The 12,899-nt window shown below is 45.9% G+C and overlaps 1 protein-coding gene across 1 annotated transcript in view; it reads right to left on the reverse strand.

Annotated features, from left to right (window-relative positions):
* Window positions 1–1,834: 1,834 nt before the first annotated feature.
* LOC126540463 (neural cell adhesion molecule 2-like) overlaps window positions 1,835–12,899 on the reverse strand; it is a 196,130-nt gene continuing 185,065 nt past the window's right edge. Inside the window, exon 10 of the mRNA XM_050187281.2 lies at window positions 1,835–3,907. Within this exon, the coding sequence (XP_050043238.1) occupies window positions 3,723–3,907 (185 nt within the window). The 3' untranslated portion in view covers window positions 1,835–3,722. The remainder of the gene's footprint in view (window positions 3,908–12,899) is intronic.

A 12,899-nucleotide genomic window follows, 5' to 3' on the forward strand; every position in this document is an offset into this window, starting at 1 on the left:
CATTCAATAATCGTGTGTTCTCCTCAGTGAACATAAACTCGAAACCATTAAGCAAGTACGCAGATAACTAGGAATACACTGAGAACGGTACATAACTGAACGCTTATACAGGCATGTGGAAAAGTCCCATCCCCATTTCTTATTGCGCTAGACGGATGTAATGTACTCTAGCAAAACAGTGTGCTCTGCGAAGGCCTGTAATTGAAACAACAAAAAACTGGGAGATTTCCTGTTTCGGTTACAGCAGCAGAACACTCAAAATTATATCAGCAATTTCTTTATCAGCGTAAACAAAAAGGAAAGAACCCATCTAACGACGACTGTCGATGGTAATGCGTTTATTGTTGTATCATTATAGCGACACAACGCATTGCCACCGTTGAACCGAGTTACGTACGAGGCGTGTACTTCGGCGGAACTCCCCTTTCGAGCAACGCTCGGCGCTTTCAAACACCGCCCCCGCGAAGCATGCGCGTGGTCCCCAAAATGCATGGCGCGCCGGTGCGTGCGAACGATGAGAAACACGTGATGACACAACCGGGCTCCTCTCTCTCGCTTCTTTGTCGACATGCTGCGCCATCTAGTGGCACTGCCTAGAAGTCCGCGCGTGACCTCCGAGACCAGAAGCGTGGCGTGCCGGTGCTTTCGAGCCCCGAGAATCGTTCCCTCGCTTGCGGCACACTCAGTGGCACATAATTAGTGAGCCAAATTCGAGAGCGGTTCATTGAAGATCGGCACACACCCACCGCATTCATTGTGCAGCTCACTGAAGCCTTTGCATGAAAGGCATTCATTGAAAGCGGCAAATACCCAGTGCATTTGTGGCGCAGACCGTTACAGCAGCGGGTTGCGGTCCTTGGGGAAACCGTGCGACATGGGTCCAATTGTTCTCAGATTTGAGAAATTCGACGGATCTGTTTCCTAATTTTAGAGCAGAATATTTCCAATCGCACATACCTAGTTACCCTCGTTTGCATCAAATACGTTCGTTGAAGAGACACACGCACCTGCTCACACGTACCCGATGACCCTAGCGAGCATCACAGATGTTCATTGAAGACCAGCACAGCCCGAGTGGCGCATACCCAGTTTTCCAGGTCGGCATGAAAGAGTCTCTTTGAAAAGCGGTACCTACCCAGTCCAGCATCTACAGCGACCCACGTCCGCGTGGAAGAGGCCCGTTGAACGCTTGCACATATGTACACATCGCCACATATTCAATGACTCAAGTTGGTCTGACTGTTCGTTTCAAACTCTGTTCTCTGAGCTCAGCAGCCTGAAGAGGCCCGTTGAACGCTTGCACATATGTACACATCGCCACATATTCAATGACTCAAGTTGGTCTGACTGTTCGTTTCAAACTCTGTTCTCTGAGCGCAGCAGCCTGAAGAGGCCCGTTGAACGCTTGCACATATGTAGACATCGCCACATATTCAATGACTCAAGTTGGTCTGACTGTTCGTTTCAAACTCTGTTCTCTGAGCGCAGCAGCCTGATGCGGTATCCATTCAACCACAGATACCCAGTGATCCAGGTAGGCCGGAAAACGACTAAATGTAAATCTACATAGCCCCGGAAAAGCACGTAAAGTATCTTAATATAGCTAACGCAAAAAAAGGTATTTTAGCTACATCACTATTCGTGATAAGCACATCCTGCACTGTCAATGTGCATAAATTAAAGGAAGAGAAAGACAGACGTGTCGATTCAGAAAGAAAGGTATAGATAATAAAGAGGACAAACCTGATCCAGTAACATAAATCGCTGGATTGTTCTTCCGTAGTCAAGCTGGCGAAAATCCAGGGATGTTGAACAACAGCAACCCGCCCCCATATACACGTCATAGATTTATTTACCAACCATACAACTTTTCTTACCCTATTTGTTTTATTTAATAACCACTACTCCGAATGGAACGTTATCTTAAAACATATTTCTCTCAATATCAGCTGCATCCACTAAAATAGAGAGCGCCTGTCTTCGTTAATTGTTTATTGCACTCCAACGCCTTAATAGTCTCGTCCCGCAACATGTGATCACTGACACACTAGAAAAAAACGCAGATACTCTGATTATTACAGCCTGTGTTTAACGCTCATATTTTTCTCTGAAGTATGAACGTTTGTGTACGTAACAGTTCAAACTGCAAGCTTGTTTCATCCTTCTCCTCTTTAAACCCCCTTCCCCCTGTCTCAGTGCAGGGTAGCCTACGAGGCTTAGCCTAGTTAATCTCCCTGCCTTTCCCTTATGACTTCTCTCTGTCTTTCTCTGAAGTCATGTACTGTTCCTTGACTTTTCAGCATTTGTTTGCAGAATTCATTTCTATTTTGACACAGCAAAACAGTAATTAATTTTTTTTTGTTTTTGCAGTTGTTAGAATTATTGCTGCGCATTATTAACTTATAGGAAATTTGCTTTTCATACCACAGACACCGCCGAAAATTATTTTCGCTGACATAAAAAGGGCCACCAGTCACATGTGAAAACATTCACTGCAGCCAGGAAAAGCAACACGCCGGGGAAAAAATTCTGAATGAGCAGTTGCGTTTGTTATTCCAACAATGTTTTCGCCTTTAGAAACAAATGGCGTCATAGCATTTGCTGACAGTCACTGCATAAATGCTCCGTATTTGCATGCTTTTGTCATCAATGATTTTTGTTCATCGTTCAAGCCGTAAGCAAAGCAAAATTAATGTAAAGTGAGTATATTCTCCGTCTGACGGTTTGTCGTTTCATGTATTCCTACTTTTATTTTTGTATGTTTACACCTGTTACTGTTTATGTTCAATCTGGAGCTTGAGAGTGTTCTCTAAAGGTTGAGATTCTTGCATTGTTGGTTATCAAATTATTTCGCGACAACACAGTCCACTAGCATACTTAAGTATCGGCCTCTTCTCTTTGACTTATCAGCGGGAAGCATTAACAGTTTTCATTTAGAAATTTTATTTTTCCAACCTCTTCTACGGATTCCCGTTACATTTTAAATAACCCTCCATTGCATCTCCATTTTGTTTCAATAAATATCTGCAATGAACTTTGCCCAGAGTGCTTAGCTGCCGAATAGGACAAGAATGTGCTTAACAAAACAGTGTCTTTTCTTTTTATCGAAGCAGTACTGCTTCGTGATGTCATTTCACCCTCCTGCGTTTTTCATCGCACCTACCCTCCTGAGGCATCAGCCATGGGCTGTGGATATGCTTGAATGCAGCGCTCGTCATAGCACGACACAGATGCGCGACACAACGACACAGATGCGCATGGCCAGCAGCCTGCATTTACCTGGCCATCAAAACATGACACACCCTTCGCCTTAACCTGGTAACCCATCGCACTAGCAGTTTCCTTTTTCAAGGAAACGACCGCTACTTCAAGTCTCTTCACGCGCGCTTGCACGAAACAGTCTGAAGATCACTGTGTTAGCGGCTTCCCGCTTGAAGCCGTCACGTGGATTCCATGGGAGAGGACAGAATTTTTTTTCTCGGTGTCTCCGCACTCACTCAAACGCCGTCGCTTCATATTCTTAAGTGTTCACGTTGCAGCGGCCCACGCGAACCTGCCGAGTTCGCACCTATTTAAGCGCAGTAAACAGGCTGAGGCGAACAACACTCGCCAGATTGCCGCGAGAGCACTCAGTCACGGAGCCACGTGCTGCACTCTCCCCCTCTTTCCACACGGGACTCCACCCAGCGGGGCTTCAGGTTCACTCATTCTGCAACCGCTAGCTACGTGCAGCGTGGTGCCACGTATCTGCTGCCATTCGCGAACCCGCCCGGAGCGATGTTGCCGTTGCTGCTCCTGGAAGACCCCATCGAGTGCAAGGTGCTCGCCGCCATGTGGCTGTTGCTGCTGGCGGGCGGTGCGGAAGCAGCCCCGCAGCTGGCTTGCGAGTCAGCTCTCAGTCTTTGCTCTGGAAATTTGGGAGTAGTGAAACACATGCTAAATGTTAACGAGGCATAAACCATGACTGTAGGTTCCCCATAGGCGTAATGCAGAGATACTTCCTAGCAGAGATGTTGAAAATACTACGACACATTGGGGGGGGGGGGGGGGGGGGGGGTTACGAGTTCAGCCTCTCAACCGAACATGAAAGCGCCCGTTTCTTCTACTGTTCCTGTTCCGATATGCCTGGTGTCTCGGCTAAGAACTACAACTAAAGCAATAGGTAACTGATTACGAAGTTCGAATGTCCGGTGGTGACTCTTCGCTCCAGTAATCGACATCACTTTATCTGTTACCCGCTTAAGGCTTCATTACTTGACTAACTCTTAAGTTCTTTTTTTTTTATTTCCTAGCTTTACCGAGATTTCGCTGCCCCAGAGTTTATGCTGTCACCAGCATCACTTCCGAGATGTGCAATAGCAACAATACGCCGGAATGTATGGAATGCATCAGTGTTCCGCTGTGTTATATTACCCCAAACCTTCTACACACTTTCAGAACAAAACTGCGTATAACAACAATTTCTTTCGACACTAATTTTCCGAATGACTGCGTTCCAACTGCTGCATCTCATTGAATTCCTGCTAAGTGAACTTGCCGTGGGGGCCAACCCGCTACGATTTTGCAGCAACACATTGTTGGTTTAGATCAAAATTACAATTTCGATTCTAAGATTCAATGAAACGAAAAAATTAAACAAGGTGACAAGGTCTATGAAGAAATTCGTCAGAAGCTCATGCCAGGGTACAAATTATTGAGCAGACATAGCTGACTCGACCTACGAAGGGCCCACATGCCCAACAAGGAAATCTTCGCATTCGTCTGTCCGTCCATCACGTGAGAAGAACCACTAATAATAATGTAATGTGTAAAAGAAACGAAACTCTAAAGGAAAAGCATTGGTGGTGGCGAGTTTCGAACCTACAAGCCCACGCTCATAAGCCGAGTGTCTCACCCACTGTGCTAAACACCCACCTTCTTTTTCTGTATGGCATAGAATTAGGAATAGATTTGTGCGAAAATTAGATCACATTTAGACAAGCATGAAAAACAAATGCACACATGCCACACGTCGAACGAAAGTTAAATAATCGGGCAAACAAACACAAGCGTCCAGATGCGAAATTCACTTAGGAACGGGATCTAAGGTTCAAGCCACACTGCGCACTTTGGCAGCCTCTTTTCGAAAGACAGAGCTTGTCGAGAGAGGTAGTTCGGCATGTCTGTCGATCATGCGGCTTCTCCATAATCAATAGAGTAATAAACAGCCACGTTTGCAGAGACTGAATATATCTGAACCAAATGAAATTATTTTACCTGCAATACAAAAAAGAAGTGTTAAGAGAGTGTAGTTTCAATTTAGGCTTTGTTGAAAAATTCTGTAACAGTGGAATAAGAGCCATCTCTAGGGCCACATGTAGAGCCCCCTTGGAACGTTGTAGACATCTGAAAATTTCGATTTTGCGAAAATTTAATGCCGAAGACGCCACGTTGTCAATGCGTTTCGGTGGTCGCGGGGTGCACCTTCAACTTGGGTGTCGCTTCACCGACCGCAATGTGACCGATCCCTGAGGGCTCACGCTCTTCACGTCGCGCAACGCAGACAGATAAGCAGTTCATGAGTTTATAAGAAGCGACGAGGTCTTATATCGGTCTGATCCTCTTCGATAGGGGTTTGACGTTAATGGATAAGGTGCTGAAGAGCAATAAGGGCTTATTCGTCATATCAATTCTTATAAGGTTAAAAAACACCGATAAGGGTTGATAATGGTACGATTCAGTCCGATACGGTGGATAATGACCGATTATAGTTGATAAGGGTTGGATCACGCCCGATAAGTTTGATAAAGAGAGATAAGGGTTCATAGAAATCAGGTCCATTGCGATAAGGTTTATGTCAACCGGCAATGGTTGATAAGTTTCGGATCGAGTCTTATAACGTTGATAACAACCGGTAAGTGTTGATAAAGCTCGGACCTAGTCCGCTAAGATAGATAACGAACGGTAAGCATAGATAAGCGTTTATACTGGTAGGATGAAATGGAATAACGTTGATAATGGCACCGGTCTGCGTGGAGATGAGCAAGCAGCACAATGCTACGCATACTTGGACAGCTTCCAGTGGAGCTTCTGGGTGAACTTTTCAATAAGTGTAGGTGTAAGACAAGCTGTTCGAGTTTGTGCTTCTCACGTACATAGAGGAATGGTTTCAGCAGCCTCTTTCGGCATTGAAATATGATCACTGTATCTCAATTTCATCCGCGTAATGTTTCTTCTTTTTTTTTTTTGTTAAAACTCAGGTTAGCACATCTTCTTTTTTGTCCTAAAACATGGAATGCTTTTGTTAAGCGTGGCTCGTGGCATCCCAGCTGTCTTAAGAGCCGTGTTTTCTAATGTCTTTAAATATTATTTCAGCAGTTTCGGACGTTTCACTGTTCCTTCCGGTGCGCAACGAAACTTTTCTGACACCCGCAAATACTTTAACGACTGAGTCATATCGACACCAACAGCAAAGTGTTTCGCACACATCCTAATTTACTGTTTCCATGTTGACCAGCCATGCAAGGAGTGTGGCACTAGCATAGCGCATGATCGCCGCTTAACTAGGACGCTCGTTAATACGATACTATAGTTTTCACAGTGAAGCCATCTCGTTCACAAATGACGGTTAATGAAACGTAATTACCAAGCAGCCCACATTTGTTTCTACCCGCCGTGGTTGCTCAGTGGCTATGGTGTTAGGCTGCTGAGCACGAGGTTGCGGGATCGAATCCCGGCCACGGCGGCCGCATTTCGATGGGGGCGAAATGCGAAAACACCCGTGTACTTAGATTTAGGTGCACGTTAAAGAACCCCAGGTGGTCGAAATTTCCGGAGTCCTCCACTACGGCGTGCCTCATAATCAGAAAGTGGTTTTGGCACGTTAAACCCCATAATTTAATGTTTTTTAACATTTGTTTCTAAGACTTAAGCTACAATCCATACTACACGTTCACTTTCTCCGCACACTCTGCGTCCTTTAATGCCACATTGCTTGCTTTCTAAGCTCCTGCGACAATTGCACTCTAATATTCGCTCGGATGTAACCAGAAGATGACTTCTTTGGGATCCGAAAGCATCAAATAGCCCACTGCGCGATAAAGCCGGCGTCTGCAACAGCTAAACGGCACCTGAATTCCCGTTGGCTGCGTCGGCACTTCACGAGCGCGCCTCGATGGAGCAGAGTGGGTGAAACGAACAGTTGCGCATCCGGTGTTGCTTCAGAGGAGAGAGAAGCGGCGTGGCGCCACGTCACCAGCGCGCCCCGACGGAGCAGATACGGCAGCGCAACGCCGCTGGGCGAGACGGGTGGTCGTCGGCGAGGTAGTCACGTGACGCGCGCGTACGGGTGCCGCCGTGTCGCTCTCGGAAGCCGGCGCGCGGTCCGTATCTCTAACCCTCACTGGGCTTAGCTGCTGCGCGCACCTGTCGGCCTTGTTGGCAGCTGCTGCTTCCTCGCTCTCTCGTAGCGCCGGATGTCGACGGCATGCGGCATGTGCATCGCAAGCTGTAGCTGCTTGCTGGCTCGGGCCTCGTGTTTAGATATTAAAGGAAATTTGAAAATGAAAAAGTTCTACGAGCTGAAGTTTTCGTGTCACAAAATATTGATTGCCTGTCAATGGCTACTTTTATGCAATGGAGACATAGTTAAATCATTGTTTTCCATGCAGGGCTTTCAATGTTTGCCTGTAAGATTGGTGAACCGGCTACATTAGTTACGTAAATTTTGTTCCCGCCGGTGCTTTATTTGCTTTCACTGACACAATTTTCGTGAACAAGTAATGCCAAAAAAAGTTATTAGCAGTGGTCTAACAAAGAATGTCGCCAGAGCCAACATTTTCGCGACGGAACTTCTCTTCGTCAAGGCAGTAACTTTTTTCCGTAGCAGCGCTCTTGTGCGCTTAGCTCACAAATAATTACAACAGGACAATTAACTACAGGTGGGTGAATATCAACTTTTTTTCTATACGAATTGAAAACGAACAGTTAGTATGGAATATCAAATCAAGTATCCAACAGTCAAACGCTTTCAGCAGAATTTTTTTGCTGCACAAATACACACCACAATTGTACTGACTAGTGAAAAGACATCTATCTATCATAGACAGTAAGGATCAGTTCTAAACACAATATCACTAAGTTTCATTGAAACACTGCGAGAATAGCCGCTCAACATAGAGCCTGGTTGCATACAAGGTTTTTCAAGAATTAATGTCTCCTGTATGACTAGTTTTCCAAGAAGGCTAAATAAATGGTTGTTGAAAGAGCATCGGAAGTTGTGGAACAAGAAAAGGAAAACTGCTGTGTACGTTAAACACATTGAAGATGACCCATTGCACGGAAACCATCACGGGTTGTAGCATAGGTGATAAAACTGCTATGTGACTAAACTGCAAGAAACACTAAATCACAGAATACAGGCAAAAATAACAGGTTGTAGTGTGGGGTTCGGTTGCGAAACAGGAAGCAAACTAGCATTACCCATTCCTTTTCCATTGTTTCGAAGGCCTTTAACGCTGCTGTATTTCTAATAACTTGCGACAGTTTGTTAGTAGACGAAGAACAGTAACCCGACATTGACGTTCAGTTGTTGCGAAATGTTTGGCTGGTTCCGATAGTCGAAAACACCAAAATATTCATTTTTGAATACAAATAGCTAATGCGTAATGTTCTATTCCTTTTTGAGTTATCAAAAGCCCTTCCAGCCATACAAGTGCCAAAAATTTGCTAGCTATGTTTCTGTCGACCGTGATTATGGCCTATGTTTAATTAGAACCTTGAAGATAATTGTATGTTCAAACGACTTTATTCGATTATATATTTCCACGCCACATCTGTGCTGAGATATTCACAGTCGAATTTCACACTGAATACGCAACTCTGGCGTCTAGAGAGGGCAATGCGGACCCAAATAGCAACTCCCCATGTGAAGCGGCTGCTTGTGAGGAACAGCGGAAATCTGCTTTTGCCCCTCGAACACAGAGGGGCAGCTGTTACGATCTCACCTCCCCCCGTCCACCGATTCTATATGGGCGGGCTATTAGGAATCGGCTGCCTTACGAGGGGAGATCGTATTTGTTTTGAGACTCCCACCGACGTATAAGAAGCTAGCACACTGAGTGTCAATGTTGATGACGATAATCTTGGGTCAAAGGCGGTCTGGAAATGCCATCCAAAAAGAGTTATCTTAGAATACTATTATTTCTGAATTTCTAAGTTCAACGCTTTCACAATTGCGACATTACCAAGTTTACCAACATTTCTTCCACATGTATTGGTTGACTGTACTTCTTCGCGAATATTTTGTCATCCTGAAAACCCAAAGCCTCCTGTGCCAGCAGTGCTTATGTAACCAGCATAGGCGTTTTATACAATGATAAATACTTTAACTATGAAGGCCTTATGTATAAGCATACACGGTAGCAGCTCCTCCCGAAAGTAGAAGCATCGATTGCTATCACAGCTATGCGACCCACAGCTATAGAAAGTGAGGATAGTAGTTTTATCAGCCGCATAAGCTTGTAATTATTCGCTTACTATGTAAATTAACAAGCATGCACATGCGCACACGCAAACATGAACATATCTCACTCGATGACCGCTGAAACTCGCTGTCTAGATGCTGCAGTGAGCATGCGCGGAAGCGGCGGCGAGTGAATTGACCGTCATGCTGCCTCTTACTTCAACGAGGATTAACCAGCCATAATATAGCACCGACGAAATCTATGTTACAGCGGCACATCAAGACTATAGTCATCGCAGATCTCTTTCAAGATAGTCCCGCGCAGCCGCGCCATACACAGCAGCCACCGGGACAGAGCCCTCCCCCCCCCCCCCCCACTTCCTACCCTCTCCCCGGTACCTTGCGCGCGACGGTAGACGGCGCTCTTTCTCCTCCCTTTTATTCCTCGTGCACAAGAGATTGAGCCGCCATCGTTCACTCGCCCTCGCAGGCTTTCGTTCCGACGCAGAGCATACGGCGCCCGGCGGCGATGTTGTCGCTCTAGGAATTTATACGGGACACCACGGTGACAGTGATGCCGCTGACGATGACGGCGGCAGAAATGCGTCTGGAATGTCCATGTAATTGATATCGCAGTGAAATTACATTATTTGTCGTAGTTCTCGGTTTTATTCAGCAACAAAGTTATTGCATAGGTATTCAAGGACGACTTCCATTGGAAATCTCTGTGTCCGTCTGTCTGTAACGCGTAACATGATGCTCTACAGTGGTACACATATATTTTATTTATTTTCACAATACGGCGGACATCTTTCCAAGCAGGAGGGGGCTACGTGAGCAGATACAAAAATAAGCAAACATACATACATATACAAGGGTTACAGTCAACAAGATTCATCAAGTGGGTGGCTGTAACCAGTGGGAATTTCCAGGAAGGGCATTCCAATCATTGATTGTTTTCGGAAAAAATGAGTTTTTGAAAAGGTTTGTTCGTGCAAAGATCGGCTTTAAATACTGGCTGTCTTTGTGGCGGGAAATTCGAGATGTGTCCTTTATTATATCGTCATGCGGTTGTATTCCTAGTTTCCCGTAATAAAGCTGGCGAAAGAAATTTAATCTGGCAGTTTTTCTTCTATCAGTTAGTGGTTCCAAGTTTGCGGCTTCCAGCATACTCGTTGGAGAATCACGTCGTTTGAAGCGCTTATAAATGAAGCGCGCGGTTAACCTTTGAATTCTTTCTAGTTTTTCAATACCTACCACTGTGTGAGGATCCCAAACGATACTCGAATATTCTAAGAGAGGCTTAACGTACGTTTTATAGGCTTTTAATCTTAATGAGGATGTGGAGTGACCTAATTTAAACTTTAGAAATCCTAATCTTTTTCGGGTTGCACAGGTTATATTGTCTATGTGAGGCACCCGGGATAGACTTGAAGTTAAAGTTATCCCCAAGTATTTGCAGCTTTCTACTTTCCTAATCTTATTATCGTTTATTTTGTACAAGTATTCTTGCTTTCTCAACTTATTTGTAATACACATATATATGAGAATGTCTTATGCGTGCGTATGACTACACTGAGATTTATGATTATGACTATACGTAGCGAGTACTGAAGAGGCATTAGGAATAAATAAGGTTAATAAAAGACAAATAAGGTTAATTACTATGAAATTAACAAATGCGAAAAATACTTGTTAGGGTTATTGAAGTGTAAGGAAGTATAATGGAGATTATTCAAGGTAATTCATAATAGTGCGGCTTGTTGAAATAAATTAGGTTAAACTCACCTGCCTAATGAACAGTCATCATCGTCATCATCAGCATATCTTATGTCCACTGCAGGACGAACCCCTCACCCTGCGATCTCCAATTACCCCTGTCCTGCGCCAACCAATTCCAGCTAGCGTCTCCGAATTTCTTAATTTCATCAGCCAATCAGCATCGAGGCAGACCTCGAGCTCATAACCGACCCGATACAAAAAGACGGGCAAATTCCACCAGCTGGGACACCACGCCCGACCTCGCCTTCACCAAGAACATTACTCGAGCGTCGTGGTCTAACACAGGAGTGAATCTGGGCAGCAACCACTACATCACAGCGATGATGGTAGGCTCGCACAGGACCGAGGAATAGGAATTCAAGCGTGTGGACTAGGACAAGTTCAGAGAGCTGAGGACTGGTAGGTCAGTGGAGGACGCAAACGCATCTCTACACGGGTGGATGACGCAACTCCAGACGGATCTCGAGGCAGCAACGCGAACGATCACCACCGACCTGGAAACTGAGAAGGGGGACAGTAGTATCGCCCGCATGCTAGAAGCCAAGCAATCATTACTGCAAAGATGAAAAGGCCAACGCCTGAACCGTCGGCTGCGGAAGAAGATTGCGGAGCTAAACCGGAGCATCGAACAGCACTGCTCCACACTGGCTAGGCAGAAATGGGACGCGATCTGCAACATTACTGACGGGCAGGTGCGGAAAGGCGGCTGTTGGAACCTTCTCAAACACCTCTTGGACGGCGCGAACGCCAAGACCTCGCGGAGGGACGCGATGAGCAAGCTCTTATACGAGGCATGCAAGACCGAAACACCCGACTAGCTCGTAACAAGACTGACGGCCAAGTGATTTCCCGTGGCGGATGCGGCAGCTACCGAGGACGCGACCTCCCAATACTCGGGTCGACCTAACGCGGAGCTTGATGCCAAATTCATCACGGAAGAGATCCTACAAGCGCTCAGAGGTCTGAACTGCTGATCCGCACCGGGGCCGGATAATAACACCAGCGAGGCCCTCCACAATCTGGACGAGAGCGGCGTGGAACAGCTCACTGCGATAGTTAATGAGACGTGGCTTTCAGGCAAAGTTCCCATAGAATGGAAGACCGCCAAAACCGTCTTAATACCAAAACCCGGCAAACCTCTCAGCGTGGAAAATCTGCGCCCAATCTCGCTTACGTCGTGCGTAGGTACGACCATGGAGCGTGCGGTGCTTAACCGTATGAAGCCTTACCTGGAAGAGAACGAGATATATGCTCACAACACGATTGGGTTTCATCAGGGGCTGGCGACGCAACACGCTATGAAGCTAGTCAAAAGCCAGATACTAGACATCACAACAAGAGGCGTCAAGGCTATTCTAGGCCTAGACCTGGAAAAGGAATTCGATAACATACGGCACTCCTTTATTCTACAATAAATAGCAACACTTGGACTTCGTCAACGTCTCCATTACTACATCCGTGACTTCCTGAGGGCATGGCAGGCCTCGCTACGAGTCGGGTCCCTGCAGCCGGAGCCAGTCGTACTTAGGCGACAGGGGTACCCCGCTAGGTTCGGTGATATTCCCTACCCTCTTCAACCAAGCTATGATAGGACTGTCCAGGCAACTGACTCGAACTGAGAACCTCCAGCATACCACCAATGCAGATGACGTGACCATGTGGGTGGCAAAGGGGA

Source organism: Dermacentor andersoni, chromosome 2 (assembly GCF_023375885.2).
Source record: "Dermacentor andersoni chromosome 2, qqDerAnde1_hic_scaffold, whole genome shotgun sequence".
NCBI lineage: Eukaryota > Metazoa > Arthropoda > Arachnida > Ixodida > Ixodidae > Dermacentor > Dermacentor andersoni.